General features: G+C 36.5%; 3 protein-coding genes across 3 annotated transcripts in view; all 3 read right to left on the reverse strand.

The window, feature by feature from the left end:
* Nucleotides 1–628: 628 nt before the first annotated feature.
* zgc:158417 (uncharacterized protein LOC780838 homolog) lies at nt 629–7,997 on the reverse strand. Its single transcript, XM_056458951.1, has 4 exons — nt 6,962–7,997; nt 3,492–3,576; nt 2,746–3,396; nt 629–1,045 (listed from the first exon to the last, which is right to left on the reverse strand). Exons 2-4 carry the CDS (start codon nt 3,511–3,513, stop codon nt 744–746), a joined length of 975 nt encoding a protein of 324 aa, XP_056314926.1. The 5' UTR covers nt 3,514–3,576; nt 6,962–7,997; the 3' UTR covers nt 629–743.
* Nucleotides 7,998–8,859: 862 nt separating this feature from the next.
* On the reverse strand, nt 8,860–18,215 carry zgc:113442 (uncharacterized protein LOC503592 homolog). Its single transcript, XM_056458952.1, has 5 exons — nt 18,173–18,215; nt 18,027–18,092; nt 16,612–16,695; nt 13,278–13,907; nt 8,860–9,058 (listed from the first exon to the last, which is right to left on the reverse strand). The coding sequence occupies exons 3-5, from the start codon at nt 16,640–16,642 to the stop codon at nt 8,901–8,903; spliced, it is 819 nt and encodes a 272-aa protein (XP_056314927.1). The 5' UTR covers nt 16,643–16,695; nt 18,027–18,092; nt 18,173–18,215; the 3' UTR covers nt 8,860–8,900.
* A 1,467-nt stretch (nt 18,216–19,682) lies between these two features.
* The window catches only part of ntan1 (N-terminal asparagine amidase), a 14,631-nt gene continuing 11,251 nt past the window's right edge, over nt 19,683–23,062 (reverse strand). Inside the window, exons 9-10 of the mRNA XM_056459322.1 lie at nt 22,429–22,542; nt 19,683–20,938 (exon numbers count right to left, since the gene is read on the reverse strand). Of these exons, the coding sequence (XP_056315297.1) occupies nt 20,777–20,938; nt 22,429–22,542 (276 nt within the window). The 3' untranslated portion in view covers nt 19,683–20,776. The remainder of the gene's footprint in view (nt 20,939–22,428; nt 22,543–23,062) is intronic.

Here is a 23,062-nt window from a genome sequence, read left to right on the forward strand (position 1 = left end):
TTTACTATTAGTTGCAATGAAATGCCATTAAGTGTCTAACGTTATATTTAAAAACATATATGTTAGTTTTTCCTTAACATGGCTGTAGTTAGTATTTGAAACTTACTCTACTATATATAGAAACAATTCAAAAGCGAAATTAATTTGCGTGGACATGTTTTATTTACATATTATCTTCAAAATGAAATAAAAATCTTCAGTTGAGTGCAAGATAATTACAAAAAAGTATGAAAAAAAAGCATTATGAATGTTCATAAAGAATGAATAAATTAATAGTCAATAGACACAAGCAACAAGAAAATCCAAAACAAACACTTGTACATTTCTTGTGATGCTTCTTCAAGCTGTATAAATGTGGCATTACCACAGCAATCATGTCAAAACTAAAGGTTTAAGATGAATGTGGTATAAATAATATGAAATACAGAATGAATAAAGTATGAATAAATATAATGGAAGTGTACACTACAAAAAAATGCTTTTCTTAATTTATTAATATCTCAAATATTTTAAATCAAGAAGCATTTTCTATAGACAAGCAAAACATTGTCAAAATTATTGTCTTGTTTTACAAAATGTCTAAACGAAGTGATCTTTTTTCTTAAAACAAGCAAAGTAATTGTTTGTCAGAAAGATAAACAAGATTAGTCTGCTTCCAGTGTATAAAATGCAAAACAAATATCCAATATGAAAATAAGGGCAAATGGTAAAACAAAAAATCAGTGCAGAACAAAGTGCATCGCTTATGATGTGGTACGTGTAGACTGCTTTGAATTAACATGTAAATAAAAGTTAGTGTGAATGTACATGGTAACACTTGCAAGTAAAACTCCTACAACAATACCAAAGACTATTCCAGTGAAAGACCCCAAAACCCCATTCTGAGCTCCTGCAACTGATCCCAGAAGTGCGCAGACTACAACCATCAATATCACTGCAAACTGCCTGTAGTCCATGCTGATTTTGGGCACATCTTCCAAAAGAGTATTTTTGGCAGCATCTACAGTTTCTGTCTTCTCCTTTGATTTCCCCTGCTCTTGACTCACTGAAAGAAAAAACAACAGTCATGTAAAAACAACTGTAGTCATTTATAGAGTTTTTTGTGTGTATTATACTCCATTATACTGTTTTATCTTAATGAATGCTACAACAGTATTAATATTATAGTAAGCAGATAAATTGTAATAAATACTGTAGTGTACTTTAGTCTTTACTGCAGTAAACTGTGGTCAGTTGTAGTAAAATATGCCCTATAATAGTAGAATACTACAGAAGTGGGTAATTTGTTTATATTACTATAGTTGTTGTGTTACCATAGCAACTGCAAAATAACCACAACAGATCAATTACTATGTTCTTGTGTTACCATAGCAACTGTAGAATCACTAAAACTGATCAATTACTGTTGTTGTGTTACTATACCAACTGTAGAATCACCACAACAGATCAATTACTTTGCTGTTGTGTTACCATAGCAACAGTATAATCACCACAACAGACCAATTACTATGCTGTTGTGTTACCATATCAACAGTAGAATCACCACAACAGATCAATTACTATGTTGTTGTGTTACCATAGCAACTATAGCACGACCACAACAGATCGATTACTATGTTGTTGTGTTACTATAGCATATGTAGAATGACCACAACAGACAAATTACTATGCTGTTGTGTTGCCATAGCAACTATAGCATGACCACAACAGATCAATTACTATGTTGTTGTGTTACTATAGCAAATGTAGAATGACCACAACAGATCAATTACTATGCTGTTGTCTTACCATAGCAACTGTAGAAAAACCACAACAGATCAATTACTATGTTGTTGTGTTACCATAGCAACTATAGAATAACCACTGCAGATCAATTACTATGTTGTTGTTTTACCACAGCAACTGTAGAATCACCACAACAGATCAATCACTATGTTGTTGTGTTACCAGAGCAACTATTAAATAACCACAACAGATCAATTACTATGCTTTTGTGTTACCATAGCAACTAGAATCACCACAACAGATCAATTACTATGCTGTTGTGTTACCATAGCAACTATAGAACAACTATAACAGATCAATTACTAAGTTGCCATAGCAACTATAGAACAACCACAGCATATTAATGCAAGTATTTTACTATAGTACGGTTTAAAAACAACACTGAAGCATAAAAGAAAACACCCAGATAAAAAAAACTGGATATATAGTAAATACTGTAGTATTTTTAAGCCATAAGTACTTGAATTAATATGCTGTGGTGATTCTGTAGTTGCTATGGTAACACAACAACTATAATATAAACAAATGACCCAATGCTCCAGCTTTCTACAACTATAGGGTATATTATACTACAATACACCACAGGTTACTGTAGTACAAACTAAGTATACTACAGTATTTATTGCTCTATCAGATCACCACAGTTAATACTACAGTATGCTAGATCATTCATTAACAAAGTGCTGTAAATACTATTACAATACACTTTACTATAGTGTGGTTCAAAAACACTACAGTATTTACTATCAATTACTCTAGTATTTTTTCATGTGTTTACAACTCTTTGTTAATGAATGCTCAGTCATAAACTGATGAGCTGTAATAACAGTATTGAGTCATTTGCTTATATAGCTGTTGTGTTAGCATAGCATCAACAGATTAATTCATGTCACTTCTTAAATGTAGCCGGGTTCAAAAACACTAGAGTATTTACCACACAGCATTTTTATGTACACTCACAGTTTGGAGGAATCTTATGCAAACTTCCACGTCTCCGTCTGACCTCTCGTTCATCATTCCTCTGCTGAATCAGTTCATAGTAATGTTGCGGGATGAAGAAGTCTCCTTTATTCTCTTCCAGCAGCTCGTCAATCTTCTTCAAGAGTTCCTGTATCTGAGAGCAGCTCTTCTGGAGAACATAATATCGACCTCCACACTTGTCCAGGATTTTCTCAGCACTGCGCATGTGTTCTCTGAGGGCTGATTCCTCCAGTCCATCATCACAGTCGAACAGCACCACAGTGTGTTTCCAGACGCGTTCAGACAGTAACTCTATGTGCAGCTCTGCGCTTTTCATCTCCCCAGCTGAAGGTTCCTCGCAGAGAGCTTTCACAGGGATGACCAGGAGCAGAACGTGTGGTCCTGGAGGACAAAAGGACACGCTTCTGATCAGTTCTTCTTTCATGCTGTCTGGTATTGAGTCTCTGTGCCATCCTGGTGCTTCAACAACACTGATTTTCCTTCCTGCGTGTTCGCTCTTATATAAAGTACATAAGCCAACTCTCTCTCCTGTCAGATTCTCACAGTTCAGGATGGATTTGACCACTTTATTCTTATCATCATCTTTGTCTATGAGCACAATTCTGAGCTCTGGATGTCCACTAGATGATCCTTTAAAATAAAAACAAGAATCAAATTATTGCTTTATTATTATTTATTTAACTTATGGATCATATTGGAAAACGTACACAGAAGAAGTCACCCACCCTGAGGAGCTTTGCTGTCCATGATCAGAGTGTCTTGAAGGTGTTTTCACATCAGGGTTCAGCTTGGGAATTGATTTCACCTGCACTGCAAAACAATCACAACAGCTTTCGTATTTCAAGTCAAGTTGAGCTTTATTGTCATTTCGCTACATGTGTGGACATACAGAGGAATGAAATGTTGTGTCTCGCAGGACAATACAAACACAAACTAACATAACTATAACTATATGTAACCCCGTCGGTCCTACACCATCCAACCCGCTCCAGGCTGGGATCAAACCGGCGACCTTCCGCATGGGAGTCGGTTGCTCTAACAAGGAGGCTAAAAACCATGATATCTAGCGTCAGTCGCTAGAGCACCTTTTAGAGGTCAGAGGAGTGAGGTTTACCTGCACAGCACTTACTAGCTGGCTTCCGTTACATAATCACATAAGAGATATTAAAGGTGAGCATGAGCAGTGCTAGGTCTATTTTAGGGGGGCTTTAGCTATATTTCTACTCAGCCCCCCTAAAACGTTTGGGATTAGCTCATAAACTGTTCACTAAATTATCGTCTCAGTCCACTTTAAATTTGATATGAAAACAGCGGAAGAATTCGGATCCTTCCCGTCTTTCGTTTGATCAGCAAACCACAGCCGTGCAGAGTGAGAGAACAACGTGTGTGTTTATCGATAGATTGTTATAATATCTGCAGTTCTTTGCTAGATACACTTGTATCACTTGTACCCCAATGTCATGGAGGAGCAATCGGGTTTCCCATCTACTGTTCCATCAGTGCTCACCTCATAATCACAGCTGTATCCTCGAAAAAGTAGCTCTTATTGAACATTTCGCTATTTTAACCAATATAAAACAGGTTTTGTGTTAGTGCATGTGGCATTAACTATAACATACAGTCTTGCACATAAAGGATTAAAAACAGTGACAGAAGCACTTAGTGAATGTACTCATTTGAACTGTTAGAGTCACTGACAGAGATAGAAACATTGTGTGTTGTCTTGCATTAAAAAAAATGTGTATTTATTATTGTGATTCAGATCATGAAACACGTGAATTAGCCTGCAGGTTTAAAAATATATATTTAAATTTGCAGTTTAATTAGAAAAGTGGCAGTTTTATTTATTTAATACATGGAAACAGAAATGTACTTAAATATAGAAAGTGTTTTTTAATATGGTGAACGGGTGTGTTGAGCCTGTTTGGCTCATCTGGAACTCAAATGGCTATCTTTGTTTTTTCAGTACAGTGGAATACTGCTAGCTTAGCATCCAGCCCTTCCATATTAAACATTTGAACTTTTATTCATTTCTTCTTATTAAATTACTACTTATAAATGTAGTATTAAGCATATATATATTTATTTATTTATTTTTTACCTCAGGAGCTGAGCCCCTGAAGGTGAGTGTTGTGCAAAAAAGGTATTTAAGGTTTAATATTGTGCAAAAGAGGTATTTAAGGTTGAAGCAAGCAGTGCAACATGATTGTGGTACATTTATAGTAAACACTGTTTTCATTATTGAGTTCTTGTAAGACGGAGTTTAAATAAAGTGTCAGGTGCATAAAAGAGAGGAGTGTTTCTACAGGTGGTTTGTCAAGCCCACTCACCTGAAGCACAATTTGAAATGGACAGTGTTACCAAGAGACAAGGAGTGAATAAGAAAGTGTATATAGTGCAAACGTGCAACCTGGTGTTCTCAGGAGTCAGAGAGATGAGAGGGTGTCTTTTCTACTGGTGGATTCTTAAGCCCATTTACCTCTATGGGACCTACTTAGGAATGAATGGGGGCTGGGGGGGAGGGTGTGGATGAGATTTCAGAGGCGGGTAAATTGACGGGATTTAGTGATTCACAAGTGTTTTCTGTTTATTTCCTGTTGATCTCTGTCCACTTTTGGTGTTGAAAATTCAACTCTACAGTGACTTTTAGTGATATTTCAGTACCCACATGGCAAAATTTCTCTGGCCCAGCTTTGGCCCACACAATTAGCTTTTGCTTGGCCCACATGCTGCAGTGAATTACGGTACATGACTGGACCAAGTCTGGCTTCCAGACGAGGGCCAAACATGGACCATATCTGGGCCAAGTCTTAGTAAAGTTAATAACCCAGAATTGGGTCAGATATGTTGGCTTGTCACGACTGCAATTAAATTGATAAACCCATGAAGCATTGGGCTTTAGGCACGTTATGGGCATGCTTTTTTCTCAAAGCGACCTGATTGGTAGAATCTTTACTCAAAACTAATTTAAATGTGGGTCAAGATAGGTAAAACTAACATGGCCCACATATATATGTTTAACATCTGGGCCAAATACTACATTTGACATCTGGCCCAAGTCTTGTGTGCCGCCTTAAAGACTGTGCCACTTCTGCCAAACCCAGGCCATGTTTGGCCCACATGCTGTATGCCAGTGCTGAATAAATGCCTGCTTCGCCAGCTTTATGCCAAATCAGGGCCAGAATTCTTTGCTACCTGGGTAGTTTTAAATGTAACAAGTAATAAATAGAGTAATATAGATATAGAATATATAGTGTAAGAAGTAATATATAGAGAAATAAGTCTGTAGAATAGGAGAAAGTGCTGCAGTTTATTACCAGGTTTTTGTAGGGTGATATACAACACCAACCCAGACTATTAGACATGTTTACACATTTCACATGCACACTATTACACATGTTAAGCAATGCAAAGTCACTTTTTATTTTACTTTTCAAGGTTAAAAGTTGTTGAAAGAAAGATCAACATCCAATAATGCAATTCAAAGGCATAAAAAATGAATAAAATCATAACATGAATCACAAAATTAGAATCACAAAATAAGCTTGTGCTTCATCCCACTCCATTTTCGACCATGTTGAGATGTATTTTTTGTTAATGATATTTTGTGTATGATACTTTGTTCGAAAATAAATAAATCAAATCTAATCAAAATATGGAAAACTGCTCATTTGGATTTTTTTACAGTGTACAACAAACAACCAATTTATCTTGAAGTTTTGAAGCTGTTAAGCATTAGCTGTAATCAAACATGATATTATAAACCACTTATGTTTGTACAAGATTTTTTAGGGGAAAAGATTTAAAAAACAAACTAATGTTTGTACTTTGTTGTCTATGTCATGCGTATATGTTATACTGTCTTATGTGAAGCACTTGCAGTTAAATGTGCTATATAAATAAAGCAGCTGAACTTACCAAGTTATATTTAGATCATCCAGCCATGGTCTACATTTACAATATTTTCTTTGCGCATGTCATAAATCAGCATGCAAAAATAAATAACAGTATAGGCCTGTATGTAAAGAATTCAAGACATGAAAGAGGAAAGATATTATAAGTCCTGTTTTCCCATTTAAGCTCAAATTGCATGCTGAACAATAGCGTATACAGAAAACACTTCAGCGTTTTGTACATAAAGGAACAAAAATATCATATTAAACTTAAATCTAAATATCATGTTGCTTCAGCTTACCTCACATTGCTGGCTGATTGTTTTTCTGTACCTTTCCTTTTCATATAAAAGGACTTTGAACTCGGAACAAGAATCTATGGCCATAAAGCAGTGGTGTGATCTTGCAGGAGTCAATCATTAATCTTAAACACAACCATTCACAAAGAAGACAGACACCCTATTGAAACGATAGCAATGCTAAATTTCAGTACATAAAGGCTTCTTAGAGTGATTGGGTTTACATTATATTTCACAGTGTGCTTTCTTTGTATAGTGGAGGATGAAATACACAAATCAAGGACTTAAAGATATAGATCATGTTATATATTATTATTCCAATAAAGTATATTTAAGGATAATTTAATAATGAAAGATCATCCGAATCAGTGAATCATTAACCAGAGACTCGCTATGTAACTCATTATTCTAGTCAGTGAACTGTTCATCGGAGATTCAATCTGCCAGGATGATTCAGTGAATCGTCAACTAGAGACTCACTGAACAGGTGAGTTGAATCAATTAACTTTTTATGGCTCTACACATTTCTGTTGGGTAGAAATTCATCTCAGTTTGTCTCAATTAAAGCAACTTTTTTTTTTTAAAGCTATAGATCAAATAGGTCACGCATACGGTCTTGTAGTATTAAGAAACATGCATATTTGTCAGCCAGTGTAAGTCTACAAAACTGTAAGTACATATGAAATGTATCATTTGAATAAGGACTACATAGAGACAGGTATTGAATCATTTGAATCAGTGATTCACTAGAGACTTTTATTATTATTAAGGATAATGAAAAAGCATTTGAATCAATGAATCGTTCACTGGAGCATTGCTTAGACTGGTTCATTTGAATCACTGAATTGTTCACTGGAGACTTGCTCAGACTGGGTCATTTGAATGAATGAATCGTACACTGGAGACTTGCTCAGACTGGGTCATTTGAATGAAGGAATCGTACACTGGAGACTTGCTCAGACTGGGTCATTTCATTTGAACAGGTGAATTGTACAGACTGGTTCATTTGAATCATTAACTGGAGACTCACACTGACCCTGTCATTAGTGTTCATGAATCATTTAATGGAGATTTACTTTCAAAAGAAAATCTGAATTAGTGGATCGTTAATTGATAAATGATTCATTTGAATCATTGAATCATTGACTAGAGACTTGCTCAGAGCGTTTTTCCCAAAAGCTTTGCTATGCAACTATGATCCATGAACCACTATCGGAAAATGATCAAACTTGTGATCATAGATGCACTGGGAAAGGCACCCCTGACACGGTCATGTGAATCATTGAATCATTCAGCAGCGACTTGTTCATTTGAATCTGTGCATTGATGACTCGATCCAATTCAGCAATGAATCATCTGCAATCTGTCAACCAATTTAACAGGTTCACTGAAAAGAATCAGCTTCAGTTCACAAACTTTATGAAATGTACTGTAGTAAAAGTACAATATTAAGCTTTGGATTATAGTGCAGTAAACATTTTTCAAAATAAAAATACTCAAAAGTAGCCATAATTGGAAATACAGAAACAAAGTAAAAATACTTAAAGGTACAGTTCACTGAAATCGAAATTCTGTCAGAATTTCCTCATCCTTTACTCTTAATCTAAACCTAGTTTGAGTTTCTTTCTTCTGTTGAACACAAAGGAAGATAATGAAGAATGTTGGAAACTGGTACCCATTGACTTCCATAGTAATTGTGTTTTTCTTATGAATTATCAATGTTTACCGGTTTCCACATTGTCCAAAATAACTTCTCATGTGTTCAACAGAATAAAGAAACTCACAAAGAGTAAATAAACGGTGAGTAAATGTTCATTCTGGGGTGAACTGTCCCTTTAAATACTGTCCACCACCTGATATATATATATATATATATATATATATATATATATATATATATATATATATATATATATTTTAGATCATATGTTTTTGATCTTCTTTAAAATGGTAAGATGCTTCCCAAAACAAGTCCAGCACAGCCTCCAAAAACTCCATATTCAGCTCCAAAACTGAAGCTGACCAGGAGAGCTGCTAACACGGCTATCACGATCACTGAGAAAGGCTCAACACCCAGTGCACCTGCTTCTGCTTTGCTCACTGTTAAAATAATAAGAAGAGAAATAAACAGTTAGTGCATGTGTGATATTTAAGGACATTTTCTGTGTCACTTCAGTATGATGGTTTGCAAAGTTTTCTTTTTTCTGTATGACCCGTTTCCACTGAGTGGTACAGTACGGTTCGGTACGCTTTCATGGCCGTTTCCACTGTCAAAAGGTACCTAAAAGTGAACCGTACCATACGCAACCTTTGCAAAGGATTCCTAGCACAGCAAAAGGGTTCCAAAAGGCGGAGCTTGACATGCAGCTGAACGCTATTGGTTTACAGAGAAATATCACTTGTGCATACACAAGCAGGAGAATGAAAACAAAGAAACTGCCATTTTTAAATACACAGCTGAGACATTACATCGTAATACTATATACATATGATAACAAGCCATGGTCGACCCGAGCTCAAACATACCTTGTCATTGTCTTGATTTAAAGCCACAAGAAGAACAAAATCTGTCGTGTTCTGTTTTTGTTTTTCGAGGCTGTCTAAAACTGTAAGCTGTTTCACTTTCTCCAGAGAACTCGCGATCACTCGCCGCGCGTCTATTTTTGAAATAGCTTCTTGAGCTGATAATATTAACGTGCGCTTGATTATTGAAGTGCTTCTGACACCTGATCCTTTCAGAAACGGACAAAGGTGAGAGTGATGCGTAAAAAAAACAAAGGAGAAGCCGGAAAAAACTAAGAAGCAAATGATTCTTTTATAAACCTGCACCATGAGCAAACTCCCATGTTTATCATCACCTTTTGGACTATTATGAACTCGAATGACGGAATTACTAATAACAAGAGGCTACATGTGCTGTTGAAGATTACAGACACAGGTGAGAGGTTTGCACTGACTGTGGACTATATGTTGAGTGTTGTTTTTGAACTCAAATAAGGACTAAATGTCTGCTGTGTACAGTTTTTCTGGAATTGGTAACATATCGGAGACTGTAAGGGGCTGTGTGTGTTCATATATGATGCATTTATTTATTTATTTTATATAATTGTAGACGTTACAGTAGGCCATTTTGCACTGTCACTGATCTGCACATAATCAAATCATGTTGATAGAAAGGTTAGTAATGAACATTTATACACAAGTATTTATGTGTATGAAGCTTCTGTTTTGTGAGAAGTGCTTCTCATATGATATGTGAACGACCCGTACAGCTTTACTTTGACCGAGATTTCCTTGACATCGAATGAGAATAAGAACGACGTCAACTGAGGCTTTCTGTCATATACCACGCACCTACACCTTGGTACCCTTTTGGCAGTGGAAACGCAAAACCTGATAAAGGTGACCCGTACCGACCTGTACCATACCGTACTGTACCAGTCAGTGGAAACAGGCCATAAGTGAGCATTTGAGCTGTTTGTGCATGCATCCGATCAGCAAAGATTATGTCTAATTTAGTCTTGACTAATACATTAATTTAAGTCTGGATAATGCGCGTTTGTAAGTGAATACCGGGGGGGGAGTTTGTTGATTGCATTTGAAAGGGAAGGGGGGAGATCACGTTTGAAAGTGAAGAGGGGGTGGGGCTGATCGCGTTTGAAATCTCGGGTGGGGGTGTGATCGCATTCGAAAGTGAAGAGGGGGTGGGGCTGATCGCGTTTGAAATCTCGGGTGGGGGTGTGATCGCATTTGAAAGTGAAGAGGGGGTGGGGCTGATCGCGTTTGAAATTTCCGGGTGGGGGTGTGATCGCATTTGAAAGTGAAGAGGGGGTGGGCTGATCGCGTTTGAAATTTCCGGGTGGGGGTGTGATCGCATTTGAAAGTGAAGAGGGGGTGGGGCTGATCGCGTTTGAAATTTCCGGGTGGGGGTGTGATCGCATTTGAAAGTAAAGAGGGGGTGGGGCTGATCGCGTTTGAAATCTCGGGTGGGGGTGTGATCGCATTTCAAAGTGAAGAGGGGGTGGGGCTGATCGCGTTTGAAATTTCCGGGTGGGGGTGTGATCGCATTTGAAAGTGAAGAGGGGGTGGGGCTGATCGCGTTTGAAATCTCGGGTGGGGGGTGTGATCGCATTTGAAAGTGAAGAGGGGGTGGGGCTGATCGCGTTTGAAATCTCGGGTGGGGGTGTGATCGCATTTGAAAGTGAAGAGGGGGGGGGGCTGATCGCGTTTGAAATTTCCGGGTGGGGGTGTGATCGCATTTGAAAGTGAAGAGGGGGGTGGGGCTGATCGCGTTTGAAATTTCCGGGTGGGGGTGTGATCGCATTTGAAAGTGAAGAGGGGGTGGGGCTGATCGCGTTTGAAATTTCCGGGTGGGGGTGTGATCGCATTTGAAAGTGAAGAGGGGGTGGGGCTGATCGCGTTTGAAATTTCCGGGTGGGGGTGTGATCGCGTTTGAAAGTGAAGACGGGGTGGGGCTGATCGCGTTTGAAATTCGCGGGTGGGGGTGTGATCGCGTTTGAAAGTGAAGAGGGGGTGGGACTGATCGCGTTTGAAATTCGCGGGTGGGGGTGTGATCGCGTTTGAAAGTGAAGAGGGGGTGGGGCTGATCGTGTTTAAAAGTGTAGGGGGGGGGGGGGATCGGTTGAGAAAGCGGATGCAAGTGAAGAGCGGGGGTGGCAGGGGCGTTGTAGGAGCGGGCCCTTGACAATGTTTCTGGGGCCCCCTAAATGTATGGGCCCTTAAAATCGTCCTAACTTACCACCCCCTAGCGGCACCCTTAGATGTGTGGATATGGTATGTTTTCTAAGGCCTGTTGCACATAGCTGGTTTAGATTTTTATCCAGGTAATTTCACATTTAGTTTGAGCAAACTCTGAGCTTTTGGATTCAAGAGGGTGGGTTTCTTCACCACGGTCACTTACACTACAAGATTAACCTGTTCCAGAGCAGGTTTTATTCTAGGTTAGAGATCACAAACTCAAACTGGACCAATCAGCTGTGAGAAAAGTGACACATCTCTGATGCAACCACTCCCGGTTGTGCACCTTTTTAGCCTCAAACTAAAGCCGTTTATTATTAAAAATTTTTTAAAATAAAACATTATAAAAGCTTTAAATACATATTTACAGGCAAAATGATTGATCCCACCTGCAAAATTTTGACTCTTTTTCAAATGTTTTTCAAACAATGTTCAACAGATTCGGGAATTTTTCACAGTATTTCCTACAATATTATTTCTTCTGGAGAAAGTCTTAATTGTTTTATTTCAGCAAGAATAAAGCAATTTTTAAGGTCAATATTATTAGCCCCCTTAAGATTATTATTATTATTATTTTTTATCGTCTTCAGAATTAATTACTGCTGTCCAATAATTATCCTAAATCTCATAGTTAACCCAATTAACCTAGTTAAGCCCTTAAATGTCACTTTAAGCAGAATACTAGTATCTGATAAAATATTATGTACTGTCATCATGGCAAAAGAAACTAGTTATTAAAAATTAGTTATTAAACCTATTACGTTTATAAATCTCTGCATTAAAAAGCACATATTTAAAAAATTTCAAATATTTATAGTTTAAAAGGAGCTGATAATTCTGACTTCACCTGTGTATTTAAATTTGCTTTAATATACAGTTCATATATAGCTGTTTGTGATCCTACATAATTTTTAAAGGGGACCTATAATGCAAAAATCACATTTATAAGTGTTGTAAACACAGTTGTGTGTCAGCAGTGTGTGAATATATCCAGCTTCTATTAGTAACTTTATTAATTTTAATTTTTTATAATAAGACTTGATAAAAACAGTCTGCAGAAACACTTTGATTAACATTCCCCCTTTGTACGTGTCATCAGAAGGGGGAAAGCTCCGCCCACTAGTGCGCACCTCTCCCTCATTAGCATAAACAGCCCTGAGTTAGAAGCAGTCCTCTGCCATTAGAGTTTTTAAATCTGCCATTATGCTGACACACAGGCATTTGTAGCTCCGCCCTCTTCTGAAAAGAGAATCTCACTCATTTGAATTTAAAGCGACAGTCACCAAAATGCCACAATTAGGATCAAAGTCTATAAGGGTCCATTTCAGAGAGTTGGAAAACATTATTCGTGTGCTGTTTTGAGCTGAAACTTCACTACACACACTTTAGGCATATAGGAGAGACATTTTTACATCTTGTAAAAAGGAGCATAACAGGTCCCCTTTAAGCTGACCGCTCAAAATTTTACTGTATAAGCATAGTAAATGCATTTAAATTCATTATATTTCTGATTAATTAATCTTGTAAAGGAAACAATGAAAGAAAAATAAAGAATACTCACTATGAAGAGGCTTTTTTGTCAGATTTCCTCGCCTGTGCATCAAACCTTCAGTCTTTCTCCTGAACAGCTCATAGTAAGCCTGTGGTAAAAACACATCATCTTCCCCGTTCTCCTGCACAAGGTCTTCAATCTGGGTGAACAGCTGACTGATCCCGCTGTGGCTCTGGAGATATACACCCCTGCCTTTGCACTTTTCCAGCATGTTCTTGGCTTTCTGGGAGTAACTACAGCCTCCCGTTCCTTCATCGCAAGCAAAAACGACAATAGTGTGTCTCCAGGCTCTCTCGGACAGCATCTCCACCAGCTTCATCCCTGATTTAACATCTCCCGCTGACATTTCTTCACTCCTCCGCACAGGAATGACCAGGAGCAGAGCGTGTGGTCCTGGAGCACACAGCGCCGCACTTCTTTCAATGGATTCTCTGATATTGCTTTGGGGTGTGTTTGAGTCCCATCCAGGAGCGTCCACAACCCTGATCCTCCGTCCAGACTCTTCTCCATCATATACAGTGCAGTGACCTACAGAGTCTCCTGTGAGATCTCCCAGGACAGATCTGACCACTCTTCTCCTGTCACATTCATTATTTCCCAGCAGCACAACTCTGATCTCTGACAGATGAGGAGAATCGCCTTTGAAGTGCACATGAAATCAAAACTAAGCATGTTGATTTTGTTAGCTCACATGGCTAGTTTTGTGGTGAGCAATATATCAGTGCATGTCATTAGGAAAATAAAAATACTTTGCGCTTGTAATCTTTAATTGAAATCTGAAAATGCACTTCCTGTTTGTGTTCAGTTAAATCGTGTCTGTCTGAGGTAGTGGGCGTGGCTGACATACTCAACCACGCCCCTCCAGAAGAAAACAAACAGAAATGGAGAGGAGGCGGAGTCTGTTAGAATGTAATAACTCTCCCCAAACCCTTTTCCCTATCTTTCCGAATGAAACGCCTACATTACTACATCCAATCAGCTGACAGTAGAGAAAAACAAGCCACGCCCACTGTTTTCTCATTTAATATTCAGTTTCCCTAGGAACTGCGCCACAATACATAAAAAAACAGTGGCAGCTTCCAGTTCATGCAGACTTTGAAGACAGAGATATCATTATTACACTAATGAATATCTGTTAATTATTCACAGGTGATTCACAGGTCTTTTTTTGTTTATTTACAGATGTGAATTGCATTATGGGATGTTGATCTCTGCTCTGTGGACTTTTGATGTTGAAAATTGACTTTTATTGACATTTTAGTAATCATTCATTCATTTTCTTTTCAGCTTAGTCCCTTTATTAACCTGGGGTCGCCACAGCGGAATGAACCGCCAACATATGTTTTATGCAGCGGATGCCCTTCCTGCTGCAACCCATCACTAGGAAACACCCATTAACACTCATTCACACACATACACTACTGCCAATTTAGCTTACCCAATTCCCCTATAGTGCATGTGTTTGGACTGTGGGGCAAACCGGAGCACAGAACACACACACACAGAAATGCCAACTGACCTAGTGGAGGCTCAAACCAGCAACCTTCTTGCTGTGAGACGATCTTGCTACCCACTGCGCCACCCTGACGCCCCATTTTAGTCATTTGAAATAATATAATATATGAGCAATTCCATGCAAATGTCAACTTCACCATAAAAAAACTTAAGTTTTCTCCAAAATAGAGAAACCGTTTCTACGTTTTTAAAGTATGATAAATAAGGTATTATAAAGTTTTAAAGTATTAAAGTATTTTGCAGGACTTTAAAAATACTCAAAACTGTATATGGCAGTGTTTTCAAACTATTATATTTGATTTACCAAAGTCACACAAGAGGCAATTTCACTTCAGTCACATCCTTAACGGAGAGATGTCACATCCATAACAACACGGTTTCCTCATCAATGCAAAAATGTAAAATAAAAAAAACAATAATTTTTATTGTATAGAGAGCACAACTCTTCTCCTTTTGATTAGCTTTATTTCTTTTGGGTTGTGTAGTTTAATTCACAAAATTTCTACAAAGTATGTTGTATACGGCAAACTCGCGTACATTTTTGGTCACATGCATAACGCATGTTTATTTTCCTCATTTAAATTACAAAACATGTTTACAGATTGACATTTTTTTTGGTCCCTTAACTAGTCAGTTGTTCTGGAAAATACAAACAAATGTTTGAATATAATGTTAACATATACTTTCTGTGAATTTATGTTTTGAGTTTTTACTGTAGATTTCACATCCATAACACTGGAATTGCTCATATGAGAAATAATATATTGAGAAATAAGCCTGTATAATGTCCAAAAATGTACTGGCAGTTTATTACAAGGTGTTTGCAGATAATATAGCACTGCAGACTATTACAAATGTTCATAAAAGTCACTATTTTGAACTTTTCAAGGTTAAAAGTCATTGGGAGATATATCAAGGTCCCATAATGCAATTCAAAAACTAAAACATGAACCACAAAATACAGAACAACATATTTATTTAATTTACATATATTTTCTACAGTGCAGCTACGTTTGCATTCATCTATTAGTCATTTTGGAATATTGCACAAAAAATGGCAAGATGCATCTTGAAAATGCACATAAACAAATTGAGTAGGATAAAGTTTTAATCTGGAATGAATAAATGTGCATAAACTACGATGGAAACACATTTACTGAATAAACTCCTGCATGTGCATCATTAAAATGATGCGATTTTGATTTATACTGTATTGTACTGTCTGTCTGTATTGTACTTGGAAGTTTTCACCAAAATAGCGAAACCCTTTCTAAGTTTTTTTGTGAAGGCTTGTATTTTACAATACTTTAAAAATACTGAATAATGCCTCGGCCAATGTTTTCAAACAATTATATTTAATGGACTAAAATCACACAGATGCCAATTTCACATCCATAATTAAGCTTTTTCCTCATAAATGCAAAAAATAAAATAAAATAAATAATTTGTGTTCTATAGAGGGCCAACTCTTATCCTTCTGATTGGCATTTGTTTCGTTCACATATACTTACTATGTGAATTTATGTTTTGAGTTTTTACTCCAGGTGTCACATAACACTAGAATTGCTCATATTGACCAATATATCTTAAAATATATATAATATTGGTGGATTCCTGATCAAAATACACTCAAAATACACTTTTGCTGCTTGTTTAAACTACTTGAAAATGAAAATGAGCTGAAACAACACAATTCTTGCGATTGTTTTTGGGACTACTTAATTGTCTTATGTTCAATCCACTTAAATTTGTTAAGATAACTTAATTTGTGTCAGGACAACATGTTGTGTGGAAGCCTGCATTTTGCGCAGTGTAAAATGTGACCTACGTGTTGTTTTTGATGAGAATCCAGCAGCCATGGTTTAGTGTTACAGCAGATGCGCCTGCTCTTTTTGTCCAACCAACAGAGTTTCTGAAACAAAACTTATTATTATTACATATTTTTACAGTACATTATTTGTAAAGAGACTGAAAAATTCATTGGATTTACAACGTTTTTAAGTCATGTGGTTGCAAATGTAACCCTGCTACCCAACCCGCTCTGAGCTAGTATCGAACCGGCGACCTTCCGCATAGGAGTCAGGTGCTCCACCAAGGAGGCTAAAGACCATGGCCTCTAGCATCTGTCGCTAGAGCACCGTTTAGAGGTCAGAGGAGTGAGGTTTACCGGCACAGCACTTACTAGCTGGCCTCCGTTACACAAACAATTTATATGGGCTGAATTTAAACACAAATTCAATTTAGTTCTATTCAATATTATTTGTTTGATTAAATTCAGCCCATATAAATTCTTTACTTTTCATTTTTGGGTAATTTAATTAGTACTTAAAATGTACTTGCCCTTAAATATTGCAAATAAATGAAACAGATTTGTTTATAAAATTCAGAGAGGCGGAGTAATTGTATCATTTAAGAACTTTACTATAGTATGGTTCAAAAACACCAGCATTTCCTACAGTATTTATTCATGTGAGTTGTTCTGACATTGGCATATTCCTATAGAAAAACATATGCTGTAGAAATAGATCACGTTAACTAATGCAGCTAAATAATGCTAAAAAATAAGATCATATTGTAAGTGTATCCTATCATTTTGACGAGAAAATACTGTAGTAATTTAATTTATAACAAATACTGTAGAGTTTTGAACCATATTATTGTACAGTGTGTTATACTGTAAATATTAGAAATCATTGTTAATGTTCCAGCATAACTTTAGCGATCTGATAAACTGTAATTCTGTAGTATACTTACTTTTTACTACAGTAAACTGGTGTTTTGTTGTACAGTATACTTTATAATTCATTCATTAATTTTCCTTCGGCTTACGAGGTTGCGACAGCGGAATGAACCACCAACTATTCCAGCATGTGTTTTACACAGCGCACACCCTTCCAGCTGCAACCCAGTGCTGGGAAACACCCATACACACTCACATTCGCACACATCTACGGCCAATTTAGTTGATAAACTCCCCTTTATCGCATGTGTTTGGACTGCGGGGGAAACCGCGGAGCACCCGGAGGAAACCCACGCCAACACAGGGAGAACATGCAAACTCCACACAGAAACACCAACTGGTTCAGACTCGAACCAGCGACCTTCTTGTTGTAAAGTGCTAACCATAGCCACTATAGAATCACAACAACAGATTGAAGTATTCACCGGGTAAAAAAACACTCTCTTATTTAAAATAATTGACTATAGTATTTGTGTGGATTTAGATGAGAAATCAAGTCTTACCTTAACGTTTCACCCTTGAGGAACGCGTCTGAGGATTAAGAACTTTCCTTCTGAACCTTGTTTATGCTGTGAACACAAAGACCATTCAGTAAATATAAAGTAAACCTGTATTTTAACGCATGAGGTTTGTGTCAGCCTGTCTCTACCTCGTCAGTTTGTCGTGATTTGCCCGAGTGCTTCAGTGTCGACTGAAAAGTGCAATAACTGGTTTAACAAGCTCTGACACAGAATCTGAATTACAACACCTCGGACTGCAGGACAACACCCCAACATAAGAATATTTTATTGTATATATAAAACACACATGCATAAAATGGTTATGTTTATATAAAACGTATACAAATGATAAATAAATGTATATTTCTATGTAACAAAATTGGGTAACACTTTATTTTGACGGTCCATTTGAGTATTAGTCGACTGTCTGCTTAATATCTGTTGATACAGACATTCAGCAGACATTTAACTGACTACAAGAAACTTAGGAAGTACATGTCAACTTACAATAACCCTAATCTAACAGTCTACTCATAATCCAATGAGAATTAGTTGGCATGTAGATGCAATGTAACTTAAATTGAACAAACGGACCGTCAAAATAAAGTGTGACCAAAAACTGTTTCGTTTTGTTTCTGTGTATGTGTGTGTATCACATAATGTAACAAACATACTGTATATAGCTAATGATACACACACAAATTCATTCATTTTCTTTTTGGCTTAGTCAGGGGTCGCCACAGTGGAATGAACCGCCAACTTATCCAGCATATGTTTTACGCAGCGGAGTACCTTACAGCTGCAACTCAACACCAGGGAACACCCATACATTCTTGCATTCACACACATACACTATGGCCAATTTAGCTTATTCAACTCCCCTATAGCGCATGTGTTTGGACTGTGGGGGAAACCGGAGCATTCGGAGGAAACCCACGGCAACAAGAGGAGAACATGCAAACTCCACACAGAAATGCCATCTTACCCAGCAGGGGCTCGAATCAGCGACCTTCTTCACACACACACACACACACACACACACACACACACACACACACACACACACATATATATATATATATATATATATATATATATATATATATATATATATATATATATATATATATATATATATCGTCAAAACAAACTTTTATTTTTAATGCGAATAATTTTTTGCCCCGCACTAAAAGAATAATAATAATATATAAAATATTTAAATAAATAAAAATTGCATCTTAAAAAAAGTAATTTAGAAAGTGTTTTTAATACTTTTGTATACACCCATATTTCTGTCAATATGGGTTTCTAAATTCCTTCACTATTATCTTGAGCAAAAGCGCACATTAATTATTATTATTATTATTTTACAGTCCACAAAATTTAAAGAAACATTTTAATGGAATATTCAGTCGAAATATTTCCAAAACATTAATCAGGAAACAACATTTGTGTTGGATTTTTCCACCCAAAAATCTTTCTGCAGTTAAAGGGAATATGATAAACACTTATATCATGTTTTTCCTGTAGCTCTCCCTGCAAAAATGTCACTTACTGCAAAAAAAAGGGATGTAAGAAACTGAATTTAGCTTGATATAAAAATAAAATAATAATAAAAAACTGAATTAAAGACTGCTTGCAACCATGTTTTGTTTGGTAATATATGTTTAATTCTCTTATTCACCCTAAAACATACTGTATTTACAAATTCACAAGTGAGAAAATGGGTAACACTTTAAAATAATGCTCCATTAAGTTCATATATTTACTAACATGAACAATGGTATACAGCATTTATTAATCACAGTTCAACATTTACTACTTTCAAAATATGATGCATTTAATTACACGCATTATTAAACATGTAATTAAAGCTGTGCTTGTTAACATTAGTTCATGCACTGAGAGAACTAACAATGACTGTTTTTTCAGTACCATTAGCAAAGATTAACAAATACTGTAGCAAATGCGCTGTTCTTCATTTATTCATGTTATTAAATACATTAATGGAGCATCATTATAATTTTTATCAGCAAATCAAATAAAGATTATAAAGAAAAAATACAGAGTGCTATAAGCTTTTAAAAAAAAGTACACATCAGCATAAACACACACAACAAACAAGACATAAAAATGATACCAAAATAAAAGTCCATAGGCTCTTGTTTTTATGTAAGGGCTTACAGCTTCAAATCTGTAATAAATGCATCAATGAGGAGAGTTTTAGTGAAAGCAGCTTCAGATTTTCCCCTCTGGTTATTAAAGGAACACTGCACTTTGTTTTAATAAAGACTAATTTTACAAGTCTCCTACAGTTAAACAGTAAACTTGAACAACTTTTTAATCCATTGAGCAGAGCTATTGATCTGGCGGAAGCACTTTTAGCTTAGCTTAGCATAATGAATTGAATCGGATTAGACCATTAGCATTTAATTACAAAAATATAAAAAAATAAGCTGATTTTCTTATTTAAAGCTCTAGTCTTCTGTAGTTTCATTGTGTGATAAGACTGTCGGAAAATACTATCCTCTAGGACAGGGGTTCCCAAACATTTCAACACGCGTCCCCCAAAATAATAATGCCACTGACAGATTTCAAAAGGAAAAAAAAAGGTGGAGTGTTCCTTTAAGAGGTCTCTGCTTTCCTGAGTATAATCTTTCAGCTGTGTGTGTGTGTGTGTGTGTGTGAAGGAGCTTCTGCTGTAAGTGCAGATGTTAAAGGCCTTTATTAGTGTGTTTCTTTATTTGTGGGTTTCAGACTCTCTTCCAGCGGCCGTCCTCCACACGGCTGTAAAACTGCGGCTGAGCGTCTGGAAACAGAGCGTCCGCGGTCGGGTGCTCCAGCAGGAACTGGATGGTGGATTTAATGTGGTGGACAAAATGAGGAGGTTCTGCATACGGCGAGGTGGACAAATACTGAGGAGACAAACAGAGTCATGCTGTACATCTAAAACAATAAATAAAATCACTGTGTTTTATAATAGGGCTGCAAAATATATAGACAAAATATTGTTATTGTGATGACAGTATATGAAATATTCATATCACAGAGAAGTGCAGTAAATTAAGCTAATATTATGTGCTGAGCATTTGTGTGTTGCATGCATGTATAGTTGAAGTCAAAATTATTCGCCCTCCTGTGAATTTTTCCCAATATTTCCAATATGATGTTTAACAGATCAAGGAATTTTTCACAGTATTTCCTATAATATTTTTTCTTCTGGAAAAAGTCTTATTTGTTTCATTTCGGCTAGAATAAAAGCAGTTTTTAATTTCTTTAAACCATTTTAGGGTCAATATTATTAGCCCCCTTAAGCAATGTTTGTTTTGGATTGTCTAACAAACCACTGTTATACAATGACTTGCCTAATTACCCTAACTTTACTCTAATGAACCTAGTTAAGCCTTTAAATGTCACTTTAAGCTGTATAGAAGTGTCTTGAAGAATATCTAGTCTAATATTAAGTGCTGTCATCATGGCAAAGATAAAAGAAATCAGTTATTAGAAATGAGTTATTAAAACTATTATGATTAGAAATGTGTTGAAAAGAAATCTTCTCTCCGTTAAACAGAAAAAATAAACACGAGGGCTAATAATTCTGACTTTAACTGCAGGCTGTTTATCTAAATCTGACCAATCAGATGAGGGCTTCACCATCTTTAGCCCCGCCTCTCCAGTAGGTGCTGTTAACTAATGCTAAAGCTGAATATAAACCCTATTGCTGGGAGAAGAAAGAGAAAAATGACAATAACCAAAAAGAATCAGAATTTCCGCCAAGGTTTTCAGTCATACGTGATGTTTTAAAGTCTACAGGTTTTTGCTCAGAAAAGTTTTTGAGTTTTTACTCCAGGTGTCACATAACGCTGGAATTGCTCATATTGACCAATATATATTAAAATATATATAATATTGGTGGATTCCTGATCAAAATACACTTAAAATACATTTTTGCTGCTTGCACTACTTGAAAATGAAAATGAGTTGAAACACAATTTTCAGCTCAGAAAAATATCTATTAGGGCTGCAAAATTATCATTATCATTAATAACATGATTTTTGATAACTAATATGCATTGCAAGGAAATTAATTTGGACACATTTATTTATTTTCTCTTTATTTAGATTGTTTTAAACCCTCAAACATTAAAGCATCTCAGCCAAATATTGTCCGATACTAACAAACCATACATTAAATTTATGAAAATAATTCCTCTTATGACTGGTACTGTGATCCAAAGTCCCAATATGAAGAATTTATTTGCAAACACTGTTTATTTCTATAAATCACATTATAAAGCACCATGAAAACAACAGCGTGAGCGATTCCAAATGAGCTCTTCATATTTGGCTAAGTATAATGTCATATGTCGGATACACAGGAGAGCGCTGTGTGTGTTTGTCAGACCTGCAGGATGGTTTCATCATCTTGTGTCAGCCAGAAGGCCATGTCCTCATTGGGTGTCCATCTGCACGGGTCGATCTTTACAAGCTCTCGTGCAGAATCATACACTTCAACCATCTGTCACACACACACGCATACACACACAGATTCTGATTAGACATCTGCTAAAATATTCAATAATTCAAATAAATCATGATAACAAACGTGCACAATATCGATATCATGAAATACCGTAAACAATTACTTCTATCAACATTTAAAGCAGTGGTTCTCAACTGGTTTGGTCATGGGACCCATATTTTTACATGGTCATCAAGCCGCGACCCAAATTTTTAGGCCCTTTAATATAATTTTAGGAATTATAGGTAATTTTGTATTTATTTGATAACATACAGAAGTAGTGACAGATAAATCGTCAAGACTTACAAATAAACAATGTTTTATTGCTGTCTTTGAAAATAGTCCACAGGTTTGTCCTTGCAATCGAGTTGTTTGGTTTCTAAATGTCGTTTTAATTTAGAAGGTTTCATACTCTCTTTTGAGAGCACCTCACTACATATGACACACTGAGGTTAAGCCTTTTTTGTCGTCAATATATGCAAATCCATACTTTAAATATTCAGGGTCGTACTTGCGC

Source organism: Danio aesculapii, chromosome 6 (assembly GCF_903798145.1).
Source record: "Danio aesculapii chromosome 6, fDanAes4.1, whole genome shotgun sequence".
Taxonomy (NCBI): domain Eukaryota; kingdom Metazoa; phylum Chordata; class Actinopteri; order Cypriniformes; family Danionidae; genus Danio; species Danio aesculapii.